The sequence below is a fragment of the Egretta garzetta genome, unplaced genomic scaffold (assembly GCF_000687185.1).
Source record: "Egretta garzetta isolate BGI_Z169 unplaced genomic scaffold, ASM68718v1 scaffold392, whole genome shotgun sequence".
Lineage (NCBI taxonomy): Eukaryota > Metazoa > Chordata > Aves > Pelecaniformes > Ardeidae > Egretta > Egretta garzetta.
In genome coordinates, this window is record NW_009258761.1 from 99,819 (window position 1) to 119,092 (window position 19,274).

Genomic DNA, 19,274 nt, shown 5'->3' on the forward strand with positions numbered 1-19,274 from the left:
CCCCGGGTGAGCCGGGGCGGCCCCGGCACCCCCCAGCCCCCCTTTACCCCTTGCCATCATCCCACGCAGGGGGCATTCCTTGCCCAGCCCCACTCCTGTGTCAGCAGCGCCAAATCCAGCCCCCCCAGCTGCAGACACTACGCCGCGGGTCATCGCAAGGAACAATTTTAATACAACATAAAACTTCCTGAAGGTAAGAACAGAGTCGGGCGGTGGGCAGGAAGGCACGGTACCCTTGGCTTTTAAGACATTTTCCATTAAAAAAATCTTTTTCCCACCGTATCCACGCCACCGGTGCACGGCTGAGCCCCCCTTCCCATGGTGCCGGTGGGCAGGGGGTGCCCGGTGTCTCCCCCAAACCCCGCTGCCTTCCTGAGACCTTAATACAGATGGCAGAGGAAGAAGCAAAGGAAATGCCGAGCAGCTCCAGCTGCGCATTTTGGGGGGACAAACGGCACCGGTTTAACAGGGGGAGAAGCAGGATATGGAGCCTGGCACAAACTGCACGCACACAAAATAATCCAACACGCAGCCGAAAAATCCGCTGGCTGCTTTGGGGTAGCAGACACACTCACTGGCGGGTTTGGCAAACCGGGGACGGTCCTCCCATCACCTGCTCTGTGCTCAAAGCACCGGGGTGGCAAACCGCACTGGGGGCGGGCGGGGGGAAAGCCAGTACATGCATTATCAAAGGGAAACATTTATATCATAGAAAACAGTAGAAATGGGGGGCGGGGGGGGAAAGACAGGTTGAGCCATAGTTTGTTGGATAAAAAGCAACAGGAGGAAGGAAGGGGGTGAAATTTCCAAATTCCAAATGAAGCAACAGCACAGGCGCTCGCTGGTGGGTTGTTTTTTTTTTTTTTAAAAAGAGAAATAATGACTTTTTACGGATGTCCATATATACCAACCAATGAGCACCGCGTGGTGTGGTGGCAGAAGAAATGCAAAGAGCAAAAACCCACCCTAAAAATCCTGTTAACATTTGCATCTGATTGCTGAGCCCACAGGGAGGGCTCTGCTTTTCCTGCCTGGAAGGGCCAATGGAGCTGGGTGGCTCTAAAAGGCTGTGAATACAAAAATTAAAACCTTTCCATCTGCTATACACTTATAAAATGAACCATATGCATTGTTAGATGATGAACCATATGCATATAAAATACCTATACGCATCCCAGCTCGGATCGCCAGCATTTGGGGGATGTTGCTGTGGGTTTGTTTTTTTTTTTAATTTTAAATATTATGATTAACCCCCCTGACAGGGGTTTCTTAAAGAGATTTGGGGTGTTCCCAGCTAAAACTGAAGTTAAAAAGTGGGGAAAAGCAAGTGGGTTTTTGCAAGGTTAGAAAACATCGTGTCATCTGGCTGGGAGCTGTACGGAAAAGCCTGGGACCCCCCTGGGGCTGGGTTAGACCCTGCGACGGTCCTGCACTGCCCGTTTAGCTTATAAAAGTAATAAATTAATTAATGAATATTTGCATCGAGTCCTTTCTATACACAAAGGTTGGGGCCCTGCCGGGGAAACGCCACCGCCGGAAAAGCTCCCGCGTCTCTATAAAAATATGAGCATATTTCAGGGAGTACAAAAAGCCTTCGGGGGAGGCGAAGTGCTGGGGCGCAGCCAGCCCGACCAGCGCCGACATCCAAAACAGCCCTGGGGATGTTTGTCTCACAGATACGCTGCACAGGATGGGTTTTTCAGGGAGGCGGTGGGATGCCACAGAGAGCCTGAACCATCCCTGGGTGCCAGTGTGGGGCTCAGGCGTGTTTGGCCCCGCTCCATGCACTGCCCCGGGGTGCTGGGAGCTGAGCACCCACTGGCTCCTGGCCCCATGCCGGCAGCATCTGCGGTGGTTGCCGTTGCCAATGGGGTAGGAGCCCTGGCATTCCCACTCGGCCGCTGCCAGCTCCTGCTCGTCGCTCTCGGAGCCCTGCACCGCGATCTGCGGGACTGGGCTGGGCTTTGGTTTCGGCTCTGTGCCAGCCGTGCCGCTGCACCGGAGAGCTGCGCCCTGCCCTGCTTCGCTCTTGCTGCCATCTTCGCTTGCTGGTACTGCCTCCGGCTCGTCGAAACTCACTTCTTGAACAGCCTCTTGCTTCTTGAAGGAATCCCGACGCTCGGAGAGGTTCAAGCGCCGCATGACCACAACCTCCTGGTCCCGGTCATGCCTGTCCCCCAGTCGGGAGCTGGCAGGGTAATAACCGTGCTCCCCAGGGTACAGCGGTGCTTCGCCCTCCCCAACGGCCTCCCCATCCATCACAGGCATCTCCAGCCCCAGCTTGCGGCCGCTGCTGGTTTTCTTCTCTGCCAGGATGGTGACGATCTTCTCGGCCGACTGGACACGTTTGAGGAGTGGGGAGCGGGGGCAGTCAGCGCTGCGGGGTCGTGAGCTCTGGCGGACGATGGTGGGGGGGGACAGGGACCTGCCCTGGAAGGAATGGGGGGTTTTGGGGTACCCTGGGAGCGGGGATGGGGAGCGTTGGGGAGAAGGCAGGCGCTGGGCGGAGGAAGGGGTGCAGGCAAGGGGCGAGGGGGGGATGCTGCTGGTGGATTTGCGACGTCCCACTTTGTAGCGTTGCCCACCCAGTTTGGGTGCCAGCCCGTGCAGGGAGCTGGGGCGCACGTGGCCAGCGGGTGATGTTGGGGTGCTGGAGGAGGGAGAGGTGCTCTGTGGGGACACAGCATCTGCCGCAGAAAGAGAAACAGGTCACCTCGCGGGATGGAGGGACACAGGGCATCCCCGCCGTGCCCGGAGCGAACATCCATGCCCCGCCGCGGGTCGGGGTACCTGGGGGCAGGTCGGGAGCGGGGCTGCGGCAGGGCGTAGTGGGACCTGGGGACAGGCTGTGCGTGGGGGACTCCGGGAGGCTCTCGCTGGAGGACAGCGAGTGATGGAGACCAGAGGAGAAGCTGCGGCTGGTGTGCAGGACTGATGACTGCTTGGAGATCTTCTTGAAAAGGGATTTTCTCCTGGTGGGGGGGGACAAAGGTGGTGGGACAGGAAGAGATTTGGCTTCTCCTTAAAGCTGGTGGCCCCCAGTCTGCCAAGCTGGTGCCAGCAGGACCGGACCCCACTGGATCCCCTGGTATGGCAGAGCCGGAGCATCCCCCCCAGGTATGGCACACACCAGGACAAATGCCATTTTATCCCGCCCTGGTTCTACCCACCTGTCCTGGCCATCCCTTTTCCTGCTCTTCTTACTCCTCCGTGCCATCCTCGTCTTGGAACTGTTTTTCCGAGCGGGGCCAATTTTAATGGAGGTGTTCTCCAGGGCGGTGGTCCGCAGGGCCACTTTATTCCCACTCTGAGGTGTGGAAAACAAGTTGCTGCAGCATGCCGGATCCAAGTGCCAGATCCAAACCAGCTCCCGTCTCGGCTGCCAGCAGAGGCGATGCCAGGGAGCTGCTGGGTTGATAGCACCGCTGCCGAGGGCCGGCCAGGCGAGCAGCATGGCGCCGGTCACCTACCTTCAGCAGCAGCTCCACGACGTCCCGGTGAACTAAACCCAGCACCGATTCGCCGTTCACATGTGTGATGAGATCGCCCGCTCTCAGCCCCGCTTCCTGGGCAGGGCTCCCCTCTTCCACGCTCTGCAATCAAAAGACCAAGATTTTATTTGGACGCAAGCCTAAGTTTCCTCCTGGGGTTTTCCCATCGGGAAACGCTGTGTCCGGCACCACTGGACCCTCCCCACATGGAGCCCAGGCCACGTACCCAGACCATATGGTGGACAGTATAGACATCGCTGTCGCCCATGTAGACGCGGATAGCTCGCAGGGTGAAGCCGTACTTCTTGCCCGAGCTGTGGATGATGATGGGGGGCCGCAGGCTGGTGATGGCAAGGGATGAGTCTCGGCTTGGGGAGGAGTCACGGGAAGAAGGGTTGGAGGAGAGGGAGTGGGGGGAGATGGGGCTCATCAGGGCGCCACCGCCGAAGTCATCTGTAAGTGGGAGAAGTCGGCTCAGCCCAGGAAAACCACGCAGCAGCTGCCATTGGGCAGGACAAACCACGCGGCACACGGACCTGATGTGATGATGAGGGACAGGGCTGAGACAGAGGCGGATTTAGGGACGCGGCCGCCCGGCGAGGTTCTCTGCCTGTCTGGAACATCCTTCTGGCTGTTCAGCCGACGGCTCCCGCCTGGCTCCAGGCCCCGGGGTGTTGAGTTTTTGGTGCCGGTGCTGTTGCTCCGGAGGCGGATGCGGTTCAGGCTGACAAGATCGGCTGCGCAGAGGGGACGAGGGAAAGTTTGGGGATGCAGAGAAGCCACCTCACGCTGTGCAGGACCCCAGCTGCCCCCAGAGCATCCCACACTGGTGCCTGCAGCCTACACACCAGATAATGCTGACGGCTTCACTGCACCACTGGTCCCCACGTCAGGGTCTCCCAGCACGAACTTGGGTCTCTCCGGCTTGGAGGATGCCACGCAAGGGCTTTCATCCTCGGAGGAGAAGGCAAACTTGGGCATGGTGTCCAGGCTGTAGGTGCTGGACAGTGCGGCAGGGCTGCGGCTTCGCTCGTGCCGGGAGGTATATGGCGTGGAGCTGCAGGACGTCCAGGAGCGGAGCCTGCATGGGGAGAGCAGGAGGGCTCAGGACAACCAAAAATGGGCAAGGGGGACGGCACCGAGCCGCTGCAGCACCCCAGGACACATCTCACCAACACCTCTGGAAACCCTCGGCGCCAGCACAAACCCTCGGCACCGGCACAAACCCTCAGCACCGGCACAAACCCACATGAGTGTTGCATCCCCCATCTCACCACGCACCGGGGCTCTGGGCCCGCCAGCCGGCTCCTGTCCTCGTCTCCCGAGTGCCTGTCCCATCGCTCCTCTTTGTCCTCGCTGTGACTCCGATCGGAGGACGAGAGGCTGAGGTTGGAGTGAGCCGCCAGGAATTCAGAGCTGCTGTACACCTGAGGAGGAGATCAGCCATCAGCAAAGAGCAGAAATTTGGGAATCCAGGTGCTCTGGCATCAGCCAGGACACCAATGCTCGGCACAACTGCGCTGGACAGGGCGCCTGTCATTTTGGATGCACCTTGCTGAAGCGATGGGAGCAGGAGGAGAACTGCCCGATCTCCACGGACGATTCCTCGTCATTGGTTTCTTCATCCTCCGAATCCAAGTGGCGGTACCGCTCGGAGCGAGCTGAAAGCAAGAGCCAGAGCAGGCAGGGCTGTCACCCTGCCAGCCACACACCACGTCCCGCACAGCCCTGGTGGGACCTGCAGCCACGGGGAGCTGTATTGTGGCTGACAGCCCAGTCCCAAATCCCAGGGAAGTTTTGGGGTGAGAAAGTAAGGGGTTTGGTAAGGCTGAGCAGCTTGGAAACAAGATCGCTTCTGTTTTGCGATTTTGGTTGTAAAGCGACAGACTTCACCCAGGAGATTTTAATCTCCCATGGGAGCACCCTACCTGCAGCCGGATAACGGATTGGTGGAGGCAGGGGAAAAGGGGAATGGATTTGGCCTCACTATCGAAGTAGCTGGTGTCGTCCTCTGACTCCAGCTGGGGGATGAACTCGGCCTTCTGCCGCAGCAGCCCGTTCCAGTCCAGGTGGAGGAAGAAGGAATGGTGCTTCACCTCGTGCGCACCCCCTGCCAGGCAGAGAAACCCACGTCAGGGGGACGGGGCAGGATCCGGGATGCCCCCGCTTCCATCCCAAACAGCATGGTCTCTCCTCCATGCACAGCAAATGGCTTAAAATCGGATGGCTCAGATCCCTGTGCTGCCTTCCTGGGGTGAACCCCGAGCAGGGGACCTCCTCCGAGCATCCTCAAGGTGGCAGGACACGGCTTTGGTTTTGGAAAATGGCTTGACACAAATGAGGGTGCTGGGCGGCCCCCCCAAGTGCTGTGCAGCGGGTACCACGCGTACCGGTGCCCAAGCGCTCCAGGGGACACTGTCTCAGCAACCGCATGATCAGGTCCTGGGCGTCTGCGGGAAGAGCCTCGTCCCCTTCTGGCCACATAATTTCATCTGCAAGGAAAAAAGAAAAGGAGTTTGGTGTGGCTGGAAGAGTTTGGCTATGACAGGGGCTGTGACAATGGGAGGCTGCAGGAGAAGTCACTTCTGGGCAAGAGGAAAGGCCCCCAGGAGCTGCAAGCAGATTAAAGCATCCTCCCAAACCGGGAAATCAAAGCTTGAGGAACTTCCCTGCCACTCAACTGAGTATGAAATGAAGGAATGAAGCTCTCCATGTGTTAGGGACAAGCCATAATTGCTGTAAAGAGCAAACCGAGCAGCAAAGTTGCCACCAACACTCACCGCTGATGACCTGCCCAAAGAGCTCCTCGGGAGTATCTCCAAAGAAGGGGACGCAGCCCACCAGGAACTCGTAGAGGATGATGCCCATTGCCCACCAGTCAACGGGCTTCCCATAGCCCTGTATGAGGATGACTTCTGGGGCGATGTACTCCGGAGTGCCACACACCTGTGTGGGAAGCAGTGGCTGACATCTCTGCAAGGATCTTTGCAACAAGTCCCAAGGCTGTCCCGGTCCCTGGTGATGGCAGATCGGCCAAGCGGAGCAGAACCTCGTACCTGCTTGTCCATGAACTCCCGAGTGTCCTTCTCCATGTGCCCTTCGTAGAGGTTTGTGGTCATGTTCATCAAGCCAATCTTTGACAGACCGAAGTCTGTCAGCTTTATGTGGCCCATGGAGGTGATGAGCAAACTGCAAGAGAAGACAGATGCCCCACGATGACTCCGTTTGCTTCTGGGGAAACCCGGGCAGGACCAGATGGACCCCAAGACCTCTGGCACAGAACCAGGTTTTTGGGTGCCAGAACCCATGATCTCATTCTGCCTTACCCTCTTGGCTTGGATCAGTCCCTCTCCCATCCCCACCCAAACCCAACCCCATCCTCATTCAGACCTGACCCATGTCCTCACTTGTCAGGTTTGAGGTCCCGGTGGACGATGCCGTAGTTGTGGAGATACTCCAGTGCAAGAACGGTCTCAGCAAAGTACATCTTCGCCATGTCGACGGGCAGGGGGCCCATGTTCTTCAGCAACGTGGCACAATCACCGCCTGCGGGGACACGGGTCCTCCTGAGCACAGGGGGCTCAGAGGAGGCAGGGAGCTCAGCGGGCAGGGCTACGCTGCCTTTCCTACCAAGCAGGCTCCCAGCCAGACCCTCCCATCCCTCCCTGGAGCAGCATTGATCCCTGGGCATGGGGCACAAATGCTCTCCTAGGTGAGCATGGCCACCACCTTCATCAAGGTGGGACTCAGGATTACCATAGAATCATAGAGTCGCTTTGGTTGGAAAAGACCTTTAAGATCATCGAGTCCAACCTCTAACTTAACCCTGCCATCCCACCACTAAACCATGTCCCTAAAAGCATCTCCTCATGATTCCCTCCACTCCCTGGAGCAAAGCAGGGCAGGACATGTCTGGGTGGTGTCCTCAGGGCTCAGACATTGATATCACCCCCTGCTCCAGCCCCAAATCGCATTCTCACCTTCCACGTACTCCATCACCATGCAGAGGTGTCGCTTCGTCTCAAAGGAGCAGAACATGCTGACCACAAAGGGGTTCTCCGCAAAGGTGAGGATGTCCCTCTCCACGAACACCTGCTGGATCTGGTTCCTCAGGATGAGGTTCTGCTTGTTGATTTTCTTCAGGGCAAAGCGCTGCCGTGTCTCCTTGTGCCTCACCAGGTACACAGCCCTAGGAGAGAGTGAAATGGCTGGACCTCAGAATGTGTCCTCCAACCACCAGGGCCGACCACGGAGCACTGCAGGGCTTGGACAGGGAGGACTTTGGAGACGTTTACAGATAGAGACAAGCATTAGGAATTTCCCAACTCACCCGTAAGCCCCGTTGCTGATCAGCTTGATGGTCTCAAAGTCCCCCTCGCAGGGCTTCCTCCGAGGAGCGGTGGCCGAAGGCTGGTGCTGAAGAAGACACAGAAGGTTTCTAATGCTTCCCAGCATGCCAGTGCTCTGAGTGCAGGTGGGAATTCACTGAGCACCATCACGTATCACCTCCGAGGGCTCCTCACTGCCAGAGGACATCCCTCCCCGAGCCCTCTCCAGCCACAAACCCCAAACTAGAAGACCAAGATGCTCTGCGGATCCAGAGTCCACTCTGAGAGCTCTGTCCACTCAAGAAGCCAGTTGAGGGACTGCAAGATATTGCACCTCAATACAGCAGTCACCCTTGGGGACAACCCGAACTAACATCTCCCAGCCTAGGACAGCAGAGGAGCTGCTGAAAGGAGCTTTGGTGTGGGGTGAGGCAGGACGAAACTGGAGGCAGCAGGTGGGACACGCAGGTAGGACCACACTCACCTCACAGGCATCGTCGTTCTCTGGCGTGATGGTGTTCCCGCTGTCGAAGTGATCCAGCTGGACCATTTCTGCAGAAGACAGGGATGGTTTTCACCTTCTTCATGCTCAGCCCCCACCAAAATAACACCCCCCCCAACCACTTTCCCTCCAAACACAGAGGTCCTGCGGGGATTTAGCCACATGTTTTGCTCGAGCTATTGTATGGAGAAATTCAGGTCATGGCGTTAAGAGGTTCAACATGAGGTTAAACATTTATATAATTCTATTTTTTCCATAGTCATTCCCGCGTTCTTCAGGGATTATGGTCCCCCCAACAAGGCCATGGCTTCCTATGGATTAAGCGTTCTTGAGCTTAATCTGCTTTGCTGAACAATGTTGGGAGCAATAACGAGGGATGTGGGGCTGGCCAGCAGACTTGGACACTGTCCTGGTCCTGCTGTGACCCACCCCATGACACCAGCTCAGCCCCATTGCTCCCCCTGCCACCTCTCAGTGCTTGTTCATGCTTGCCAATGGCCAAACTGGGAGACCGTATCCTGCTGCAGACCTCGGGGCCACCAACCCAAGCGGTTCCCTACCCTCCAGAGGGTCCCTGACGAGCCCCAGTTGGCTGATGATGTATCGGGGAATATCGGTCTTTATTCCCTGGCCAACTTTGGCATGTCCTTCTGCAGCTTCCAGGAGATGGTAAAACTCCTCCGGATCAAACTCCTGGACAGGGAAAACCGAGAACAAGAGAGGAGTGAGACTTTGCAAAGTTAAGCCTTTCCTCTAAGCCTTGCAGGTGACATCTGTAATTGGGGATGGGCTCTGGATGCTTGCAGGAGAAAGCTAAATGTTTCTACCATCGTTACCAATGTAAAGGGTTGATGGAAAAAAATGAAGCCCTGTGAGCTCCTTCTTCCAGCTGCAGGAGCCACAGCACAAAGGTGAGTGCTTTAGAAATTCAGCACAACAGCTAAAAAAAAAGCCAACCTGAAAATGGGTGAGAAAGCTTGCCAAGAAGTTCACATTTCTCTACTCCACTGGGAAAAAACAGCTTCTCCCCTCCAAGAAATGGCTTTAATGCTAAGAATGGTCTTAGCTCCTTGCTACAGCCTGGCCAGGATGGTGAGGAGCAACAGTTCCCATAGTGGACCAGGCAAGGTGGTGAGAAGGATGCCTTGTCTTTCATGGTCCGCAACCGCCCAGAGAGGAGGCAAAGCCCGGAGAGGAGGCAAAGCCAAGACACATCAGGCACTGTCATGTCTTACCAGGCACTCCAGAAGGCGAGCAGGACGGGAGATGATGATCAGCAGCTTCCTCACCAGCTGGTCAATGAACTTCACCTCCTCGCTCTCCGAACGCTCCTGAGCCTGCCAGAGAGGAGACAGAAGCCAGGCATTTATTGGTGGCCTCAGGAGATGACACTGGGCAGGGAACTGCTCCGTACTCACATCTCGGAGCATCTTCTCTAGTTTTTCCTGCAGCTCCATGAAGTAGCGGGAGGTGATGAGAGCTCCCTGGGACTTTGCCAGACAGTCACGGGCCAGCTCGATGATCTGGTGGTGGATGAAGCCCAGCACCCCATCTGCCAGCGGCAGAGTGCTGCTTGGAGAGAAGTTTGTGATGGTGTCCTGAAGACGATCTTCCATTTGGGCCGTGGCCTGCAAGGCAGAATGGACGGTGATGTCTGGGAACATGTGCCCCCACACCATGCATTGGGTCTGGCCAGCCCAGATCTCATGCTACCACCTCCCACAGCTCAAATATCTACATGCACATCCTGGCCCCACATGGGACCCAGCTTCCCACAGGCTGGAAAAGCTCCACCAAATTCTCCAGAGACCTCAGCCTGCATGCGTGGTGATGCAGACCCGCAGGTCCCTGCCTCCCCGGTTCATGGCCCTGTCTCCAGTGTCCTCCAACACCCCCTGGTATATCTACCCATGCACTCTATATTCCAGCACGGAGAAGAGGTTGTTCTGGAGAAGATGCTGTCAGGATGCCGCGGAGGCACTAATGTGCTCGTCCTCCCCAGTCCCAGCAGTTACCTTGGGGAACCGCTCCTTGTAGACATGGTTCATCATCACAACCTCGTTATCAAACGTTCCACTCGTCCGTCCGGGGCTGCGGAGGGGGGAAACCAGTTGTGTTACAAGGTCCAAGTCATTTACATCTGTGCAAACAGCTACTACCCCTGGAGAGCAATTTTGTCCCTCCTCCTTAACTCCCAATCCAAAGCAGTTAAAGCTCATCCGAGTGGATCCATCAGCCTTGGGCCAGCACTTCCAGCAGCATCCCTCCCACCATGCATGGAGCTGGAGGTCCCTGGTCCATGGAAGGTTAACCCAGGTCTCCAAACTCAAGTCACTTCCAAAATCCAGAGCTGAGAGGCTGGTGCCCCAGCCCCAGTCCCAGCTCAGCCTTTGCCGATTGCGGAGCTGGCATCTCCTCAGTGAAAACCTCGCCACCTACAAAACCCGTTCAGATAATTAAGCTGATTTTAATGAAATTTCAGCTGGTGACACGCAGGGCTATGGCTCTGCCTCTGGTGCAAAGAGGGTCGGGAGCTTTTTCAGTGGGGAAAGAGGATTTAACTGAAACATCCCCTGTAAAAGGCACAAGCTCCTGGTGCTGGACAAGTGGAAACGTGACTGGGTCCTTGCATGGGACTTGGAGCAGCAACGCAGAGCTCAGCAGGTCAGTAGGGTCAGCTTGCACGATGCTATGGCCATTGGCTTGATGCTCTCTCCAAATTTTCCTCTCTCCAGCCTGCAAATGCCTGTCCACCTGCACTCCTTGTTTTTTGCAGAGGCGAGGGCCAGGCTAACACTTAGCCCCAGCAAACACAAGCGAGGTTTCCTGACTCAAGCCCAGAAACAGGATTTTTTAACCTTTTAATGGCAGGTCAGGCCGATGGCCTCCCAGCCGTGCCACCGCTTGGGCTTCTGCTCGGCAGTCCCCTTCTCTCCACCGAAACCTTTGAGACAATTGAGCAAGAAGCTACAAAGCAACTATTTTGGAACACATCCCACTTTCTCCAGCTTCAGCCCCAGGAAACCTCACTCTCAGGTGTCGTCTGCTGCCCCGAGAGCAATGCCACATCCTGACAGCTGAGAAGATGCTGGGAACCAGACCCATGGAGCTTAGGATCATAGACTCATGGAATGGTTTGGGTGGGAAGGGACCTTTAAAGGTCACCCAGTCCAACCCCCCTGCAATGAGCAGGGACACCTTCCACTCGATCAGGTTGCTCAGAGCCCCCTTGAACGTTTCCAGGGATGGGGCATCTACAACCTCAAGCCATAGCTTCTCCACGCCCCTGCAAGGGGATACCCATAGCGGGGTCAACACCTTGGGATGGGCTTAGCGGGACCAGGACATCCCAGGAAGGGCTCATGAGAGGGCAGAGGATGCGCTGGATGTGCTGGCACACAGTGCATCCTCCCGGCAGCACCGTGGGTGCTCCCCACAGTGGGTGCCGTACCTGAGGCTCCTGGACCGTGGGCGCAGGCAGGGCGAGTGCCGCCCCTCCTCATCCATGACGCTCTCCGTACTGCGGAAATGCTTAGAAAGGAAATGCAGCTCATCGGGGGTGGGCTGGTATGGCAGCTGGTGCAGGCGCTCCTGGGAGGACGAGGACGACTGGAAAGAAGGACAGACATGGGGAGATCAGGAGGTGGATCCATGCTTCCCGGCAGCGGGGTGGAAGCCAGCAAGCCCACGAGGAAAATATTCCCTGGAGCCTCCTAGGAGCCTGGAAACACTGGCGGGCAGCATGATCTGTACTTGGTAACTTGAAATACGTATGGCAAGGCCAGCCCAGGGAGGTCTGTGCTGCCCACTCCCACCCCAAACCTCCCCCTCTCCCACTCAATCCGGCTCTGCTGACCCTCACATCCCTTGTACCCACAGCATCCCGAGCAGCTCCCGGCTGGCCAGGATGCGCCCCATGAATGCTTGACCCGTGACACGCAGGGGTGCTGCAACGCCCAAGAATGCTGGAAGCCGTTAGCCAAAAACGCCTTGGGAAAACATGATGCAGCTAAAGCACATGGCCCTCTAGGAATGGAGGGGCCACCTAGGAACTGATGCTGTAGGGCTCGGGAGGCTTTTCACCAAAAATGAAGAGTTTTGGTTTCTTCTCGCCTGCTGCCGTGAGAAAGCAAACGTTACCGAGACAGTGGAGCTGGGGGTGTTGGTCCCATAGCCGGAGGAGGGTAGCGAAGCCAGTGACCACCTTCTGCCATCAGCCCTGTGAGTGCAAAGGTGCCGATGACATACAGGGAAAAAACCCAACATCTAAATGCAAATAAGTAACATCAGTGGGGTGAGGACAGGGAAGAAGATGCAGGTTTGGCTAGAATAGCAAAGCCATGAAACCTCTTTTCAGAATGGACTGAAATTGGGTAAAATCAGAGGGGTTTGCAGGTGAGGGGGGCTGTTCTGCAAGCCCGGTGTGCAGGCATCCGTGGGGACAGTGACAGCAAGTGGGGTCCCCATGAAGGGAGGGTGCTGGGGCTCGGTCAGCTGCTGGATCCGTTTCAGACAGAAAAAAGAAAAAAAAACCCAACCCGCCAGAATCTGATTTTTAATTAGAGTGAAATTCAGCCTTCTGGGACTTTGTTCCATGAGAAATTTGGATTCCTAAAGACCCATCCTGAGACAACAGGCGCCGCGGAGCGGAGCCCGGTTATAAACAGGAAGGCAATGGCTCGTACGTAGGCGAATGCTTCCTCTCGGAGACGTTACTAATGGACGGGGCAACGTCCAGGTCAAGAGGAGGCCCTTCACCTCCTGCTGCCGTTTCCCATGCGGAGCCAAGGACAGCTGGAGCTGGCAGGGTGCCGGATCCAGCACTGGCACTGCTGCGTGCCCTTGCCGCTAGCAGGCTCGCAAAGTCCTGGCCCCGCAGTCTGGCTTTTCACTCTGTTACGAGTGTGAAAACCATCCGTAAGCCTCCAGCTTTTTTCCATATGATGATCGATGGGTTAGAATCAGCCACCCACCCCCACGTATGCAATTCATTAATTAATTAAACAGGATTTTCATGTCTGCATCTTGAGCGGTGTGGGCTGTGGGGAGGGGATGCAGCAAGATCTGCCTCCATGGGGACCCAGCCGAGCATCCGTTCCCGGACATCGGCTGAGCATCCGTCGGGAGCTATCGGAGCGGGTCTGAGCTGGGGCTGAGCTCATGGCTGGGGATGGTGTGATGGGAACAGGGATATTTCTGCTCCCAGAGCTGCAGGGAGCTCAGTCCCAGAGCAAAATCTCCCGCCCAGAGATCCACACAAAGAAGGGCTGTGCCGATGTGGAGCAGACATCTCCCCGGAACGCAGCCCCATCCCGTGCCCAGCACTCGCCTGTCAGTCCGAGGAGCATGGCTGGGGTGGTGAGAGGCACCGGTCACGGCAGAGCAAACATCAGGGAGAGAAAAAGCCAAAAGAAAAAAATCAAAACAAATCACTTGAGATCAATCAAAACAGTCAAGCTGGTGAATGATAATTATTAGTGAATATTAATGGTCTGGGAGGGGGGCCCGGAGCTCACCTGCGAGCAAAGGGGAAGTTGATGGAGGTGCTGGCAGAGAAGTTGCGTGGGCTGTCCAGGGGGCTGCTCCCAGCTGTGGGGAGAAAGGGGGAAAAGTCACCCCGAAACCTGCGATGCCCAGGGTGCTGAGGGGAGGTAAATCACTTCCCAAGCTATTCCCTCCAGGAAAAGGCACCCACAGCCAGGAGCCAAGCCACTGCTGTTACCAAGGTGCTGCAGAAGCAGAAGGGTTACCCTCCAAAATATTTGGATAATTTGGGGAGATGCTCAACCCATCCCCTGGGATATCCCTTACCTGTCGGCACGGAGAGGGGGGAGAGAGGCCGTGAGAGGGTTGGAGAGGGGGTGCCCACCACTAAGCTCTTCCTATTGCTGCTTCGGCAACTAGGGGAGAAAAAGAGGGAATTAATTTGAGGAAGCAAAGGACGGGCTCGGGCACATACGGGTCCGCTTGTACGTGATGCCCTGTGCTGGGGACATGGCTGGGGTCACCCCATCGACTACGGATCTCCTGCTGCAGGGAAGATCCGTCCCTGGGCCAATGCTGCCAGAGACGGGCTGACAGGGTTATTTTTAACGATGAACCATCTTGTCAAGGTCCCACTTCTGGTTTTGGCTCATGGGGGAGGGCAGAGGCAGGCAGTCCCTTGGGCAAGGGGCCCAGGGAATAGAAAAAGGGATGTAAAAGGAGGAAGCAATGGAAATGCCAAGCGGCCACAACCTGACCCGCTCCATCGCATGGAAAATGCCCCCGGTTCCTATAAACCTCCCTGCACTTGGTGGTCCCCATGTCACAGCGGGGAGGACAGTTGGTCCCTGACCCCATGAGACTTTGCGGTGGTGCTGGGCATTTGCGATGCCCTGGCAGAGGTCCAGCTTGGCCACGTTCTGGCGGGCAGCAGGAGGAAGCCACGTGAACTGGCACCGGGTGAAAAGCAGCAGCACCACACATGGGTCCATGCTGACAGCACCTCGACACCCCAAACACCCCGAAGTCCCCATCCCAGTGCAGCACTCCAGCATCTCACAGAGCTCCTTGGGAACAACTGAAAGGCCACATCCGCAAGTGCCGGGTCTCCATATCACCATCTCCATTCCTACCCTCCCAGCTCACAAGATTTCAGTCCTTCTTGCAGGAATTTCCTTTTTCCTTTCCTTCCAGCCCTTCTCCAAGCCCCAAGCCCAAGGTTTGGCTTGCAAGCATGACCCAGCCTCGAAAAGCCCACCTGCCCGCAGGGATGCTGCAACCCCACGCCTGCTGTGTGCAGCCCATTTCAACCCCATCTAAAATACGATGGGCTCATGGAAGTTCTCTTTCACTCTGTGGAGAGGGAACAGCAGATATCCACAGCGCGGAGCAGAACCCAGTGCTAGCTGGCGTGCAAGCACAAGGACGACCTCCTCTTTCCTCTATCTGCACTTCCTCAGGCTGCAAATTCTGCAAAGGCGACACTGAGTTTCCTTGCCAGGCTGGGAACAGGAACCTGGACAGATGCCGCTAATTAAAGGACGTTGTTTAACATCGCATCACGGCCAGATACCCCCGCAAAATCAAAAGGATGAACCTGGGGCGAAGGAATTTTCCCCAAATCCCAAACCCAGAAGTGAACGGCAGATGCAGCATCCAGGGTGCAAAGGATGGCGTTTCGCAACATGCCGTCCCTCCAGACAGACGTACATGGCCCCAGTGCACAGCCAGCGCTAGCAACACGTGGTCAGAGCTCTGCACACAACACCCGGCACCCCGCACCTCCCCACTGTGGGGCTCCTCCTGCTCCCACCATGAAACTGGGAGCCCCGACTCTTCTGCTCGAGACTAAAGGTTTCGGCCAAGGCAGCAGCTGGGGAGGCTGCTCGGGGCTCCCCCCAAACCCTTCTCTGCCAGCTGCACCCTTCTTGCACCCAGGATGATGGGCCCCTCGGTGCCCCCCTGGGACACACACCCCCCGACCGCCCCGAGCTCACCCAGAGCTGCAGCGGCTTCAGAGGACTCAGAGCCTCCTGCTCAGCCCTGGAGCTGAGCCATGATGCCGGGGGGAGGCAAAAACCTTCCCCCCTGCAACCATTCACCCCTTCCCGCCCTTGCCTGGCCCCCTCCATTTGCTTTTCTTGCTTAAATACAGGCTTGAACACCGATTGCAGCACCTACAGCTGCAAACTCACAGCCCAGCACCCGCCCCCAGAGCAAGAGCAAACCACAGCCTCTCGCTGCCGCCGGCTCTGTGTGCCGGATGGGAAACCGAGGCACTGCAAGCAAACCTGCTTTGCCACCAAAGTGGCACAAGCAGAGCTTTGTTAACCAGGAGGGCTGCAGAGAGCAGCCAGCTTTGGCGTTGCTTCACCATTCGGTCCTGCTGTGGGGACTGGAGTGCACGTGCATCTGTGTCTTGCAGAGGAGGGGGGGACAGGACATGCCAGGGGGACGATGGGCTCGCTCCTGCTTGCTTGGTTTCATTTTGGAAGCGAAAACAAACCTTTAACGAAGCAAGTTCCAGTAATGGTGACACAGAGGGAGGCCGACGTTTCCTGTTTCCGTGCGCTCCACCCTCGGCTCCGCAACCGTCTTGCGCCACTTTAACCCCCCTTCGCCTGATGCATCATCTACAGCTGGTTCCCATCCTTCGCAGCATGGAAACCTCGGGCTAGAAACCAGCCTCGGGGCCGAGACGAGCTGCTGAGCCCCGAAGGCAGGAGCTAGGGCTGCTGCTCTCTCTGCCTCCATCACCTAATTTCACATTTGGTACCAAAAATGGAGTGGAAAATCGTTGTCAGCATCTCCTGTGCTGCTCATGCTGAGGCTGCCTCGGCGCTGCCGATGCCATCCAGCAATTATTTCAAAGGATGCGGAAAGTGTGTGACAGCCGGGGTGACCCTGCAGCCTGGAGCAAAATAATGTGTCACCCGTCCTGAGGCTGCCTGCGAGGAAGAACCAGCACCTCCCACCGCCTGCCAGCACCCGCACCAGCACACAGCCTGGGCACGGCATGGCTGGGATGTCCACAGGCAGGAGACAGAGCAAAATTGGGCAGCTTCCCGCAGGCTGCCACCTCGAAGCTGTGGGAAAGGCAGGATCTGGCTGCACAGCACAACACTGACATTTTTTAACTGGCAAATGGCTCCGCCAGGATCCAGGAGAGCGGTGTTGGGTGGCATGGAATCAGCACCGTGCAATGCCGAGGGTTACCCTAAGCCACCCATCCATAGGCAGGGCCATCACCGGGAAACGCACAGAGGAACTGCAGCATCCCACTCCTCTCCCGCAGGATCCGACCCCGAAAACTTCCCAGGAGGGTAAAGCATCACCCGTCAGATGCTGGGCACGGCCGGCGGTCGAATACCAGGCAGAAAGCTGGCGGTTTGGGGCAAAGCAGGTGCAGGGTGGTGGGAGCAGCGCGGCTGCGAGGGCAGGGTCAGGCCGATAAGGGAGCAGGCGCAGTCTCAAAGTACAAGCGGGCGGCTCCACTCCCGGCTGTGTGATTAAAAGCACGATCCGGCGCTCCCAGCTCCTTTCTTCACATGGCTGTGGACGTTTTTCCTCCATATCCCCCAAACGGGCTCACAGTGCTCAAGTGCCTGGAGATTTGGGGAAGTGCTATGGATCACCACGTTCTGGAAAAATCACTTTCCAGTTTGTGTTTAACATTGAAACCTGCCGAATGAAGTGGCTGCATCCCAAGTTTCTCCATGACATTTCTTCTCCATGACTTCTGAAAGCGCTGACCTCGGCTGCCTCTGGGGATGGAGGCTGGGGTGGGGGAAGCTGGGATGGGGGAGGGTCTGGACGGTGAAACGCAGCTCGCTGCCTGGCACGGGCCATGCACAACCCCACCACATCTTTACAACCCCACCAGGCACCCAGCATTGCTCCGCAGAGCCACCCTGGCCCCTCTTCCCACCCCAGTTGAAAGCCCGGCGCTGCGGATGCTCTTATTAACCCGCCTCGGAGCACTGAGCAATGCACCCGGCACCTCCCAAGGGCAAAATCCCAAAGCCTCACAGGGAATTGCAGGCTACCAAGTCATGTCAAGATGTATTTATTTCTTTGCATTGCAATAAAACAGCCTAAAGCCTTGCTCCTTGGGACGCATCCCTGCACGTCCCTGTGCCGCAGTTTCCCGTTAGTGGGGAGGGAACGGTACCTGTTACGTCTGCTGGCACGTTTTTCTGCGGTGTGAGAGTTGTGAACAGCCACAGGCAGCATCCACGGAGGAGAAGAGCCCTGTCAGCCACCAAACCACCGGTCGTCCTGCCCCGCGCCGGCCATCTCAGCATCCCACCACAGGAAATTAGGATCTCTTAGACCTCTTAATCCCACTAAATAACACCATATGCTTTCTGCCCACTGTAAAATAGGCCAGACCGGTTCTTGCCATGGATTCTAGGAATACCGATGAAAGAAGAGCAAATCCTCTGCCCTTCACAAGAATTACAGCCTCATCATGCTCAGCTGGAGACGGATGACTGCCTAGATCATCTCTCCAATTACACATCTCTCCCACGGGCCCCCCATCTCGGCCACCCCAGGTTGGAAAACCCCATCCAACGCCTTTTCTTATTTATTAAGGGTCTCGCTCGCCCGTCCTCACGTGCTGGCAGCTGTAATTCCTTCAGCTTGGGCAAAGCAAGCACCTTCCCAGGGCTGGGATTGGCACTGGATGGATTCATTTGCTAAGCAACCGGTGTCGCTTTGTGCCAGCTCACAGCAATATTAAAAGACGTTCACAACGGCAATATCTCCCCTCTGCCTCCGCACTGTCTTAAACACCTTTTTTATATAAAGCCGTGGAAGGTTTTTGATGCCTGGCTGGCTACAGCACCCCAAATCTGCTGGATGGAGGTGCCAGCCTCCACCACCCGCACCTGGAGGGCTCAGTGGGTGCTCATTGCATCTCTCCCAGGGCCAGCAGTGCTGCCTGGCCCCCTCCTCAGCTTCGTGTCCCACCTACCTGCCCATGCCAAGCCTAGCGTTGCAAGCCTGGAGAGCTGGGGTACCCCCCACCAGCACCCCATTTATGCAGCAGCCCCCAACACGGCCCCCAGTCCCACTGCTGAAGGGTGCGCGAGCCCTTTGCCCCCCCCATAGTCCTGCCCATGGCTGGCTGCAAGAGACTGGCCCCTTCCCACCCCCCCTGCGCACCCTGGGGACCCTCACCCTGGCTCAGGACATGTCCCATCTCTGTGGTGCCCACCTTGGCACAGGGGCTAACAGGGGTATTTCCCCCCCTGTGCATGCAAGACCCCCCCGTGACATGTACCCCGCTGCAAAGAGCACACACACACACACCCCCCAAGGACTGGTGCACAGCACCCCAAAACGTGCATCCCCTAAGCTCTGCACCCCCCATGGCACTGGGCTCCCAACGGATGCCCCCCCAGCCGTGCACAGCCACCCCCAGCAACCTCGGGGCTCTGAGGATGCACCCTCGGTGCACAGCCC

At 57.0% G+C, this 19,274-nt stretch overlaps 1 protein-coding gene across 1 annotated transcript; it reads right to left on the reverse strand.

The window, feature by feature from the left end:
- Positions 1–837: 837 nt before the first annotated feature.
- On the reverse strand, positions 838–18,207 carry MAST3 (microtubule associated serine/threonine kinase 3). Its single transcript, XM_035889032.1, has 27 exons — positions 17,977–18,207; positions 14,133–14,221; positions 13,838–13,910; positions 13,651–13,671; positions 12,462–12,540; positions 11,773–11,930; positions 10,337–10,412; positions 9,740–9,949; positions 9,557–9,658; positions 8,882–9,014; positions 8,304–8,371; positions 7,822–7,907; positions 7,472–7,680; positions 6,899–7,037; positions 6,548–6,680; positions 6,272–6,437; positions 5,882–5,983; positions 5,479–5,601; positions 5,043–5,152; positions 4,773–4,918; positions 4,340–4,572; positions 4,028–4,228; positions 3,718–3,944; positions 3,471–3,593; positions 3,171–3,307; positions 2,791–2,972; positions 838–2,687 (listed from the first exon to the last, which is right to left on the reverse strand). Exons 1-27 carry the CDS (start codon positions 18,036–18,038, stop codon positions 1,462–1,464), a joined length of 4,614 nt encoding a protein of 1,537 aa, XP_035744925.1. The 5' UTR covers positions 18,039–18,207; the 3' UTR covers positions 838–1,461.
- Between the last annotated feature and the right edge of the window lie 1,067 nt (positions 18,208–19,274).

Coding starts and splice junctions, on each gene's coding strand:
- MAST3 (XM_035889032.1), bottom strand. CDS start 18,038: ATGCTGCCTGTGGCTGTTCACAACTCTCACACCGCAGAAAAACGTGCC. Junction 4,573..4,772: donor CTGGCGGGCCCAGAGCCCCG/GTGCGTGGTGAG, acceptor CTCCCCATGCAG/GCTCCGCTCCTGGACGTCCT. Junction 2,688..2,790: donor CGCTCCCGACCTGCCCCCAG/GTACCCCGACCC, acceptor TTTCTGCGGCAG/ATGCTGTGTCCCCACAGAGC.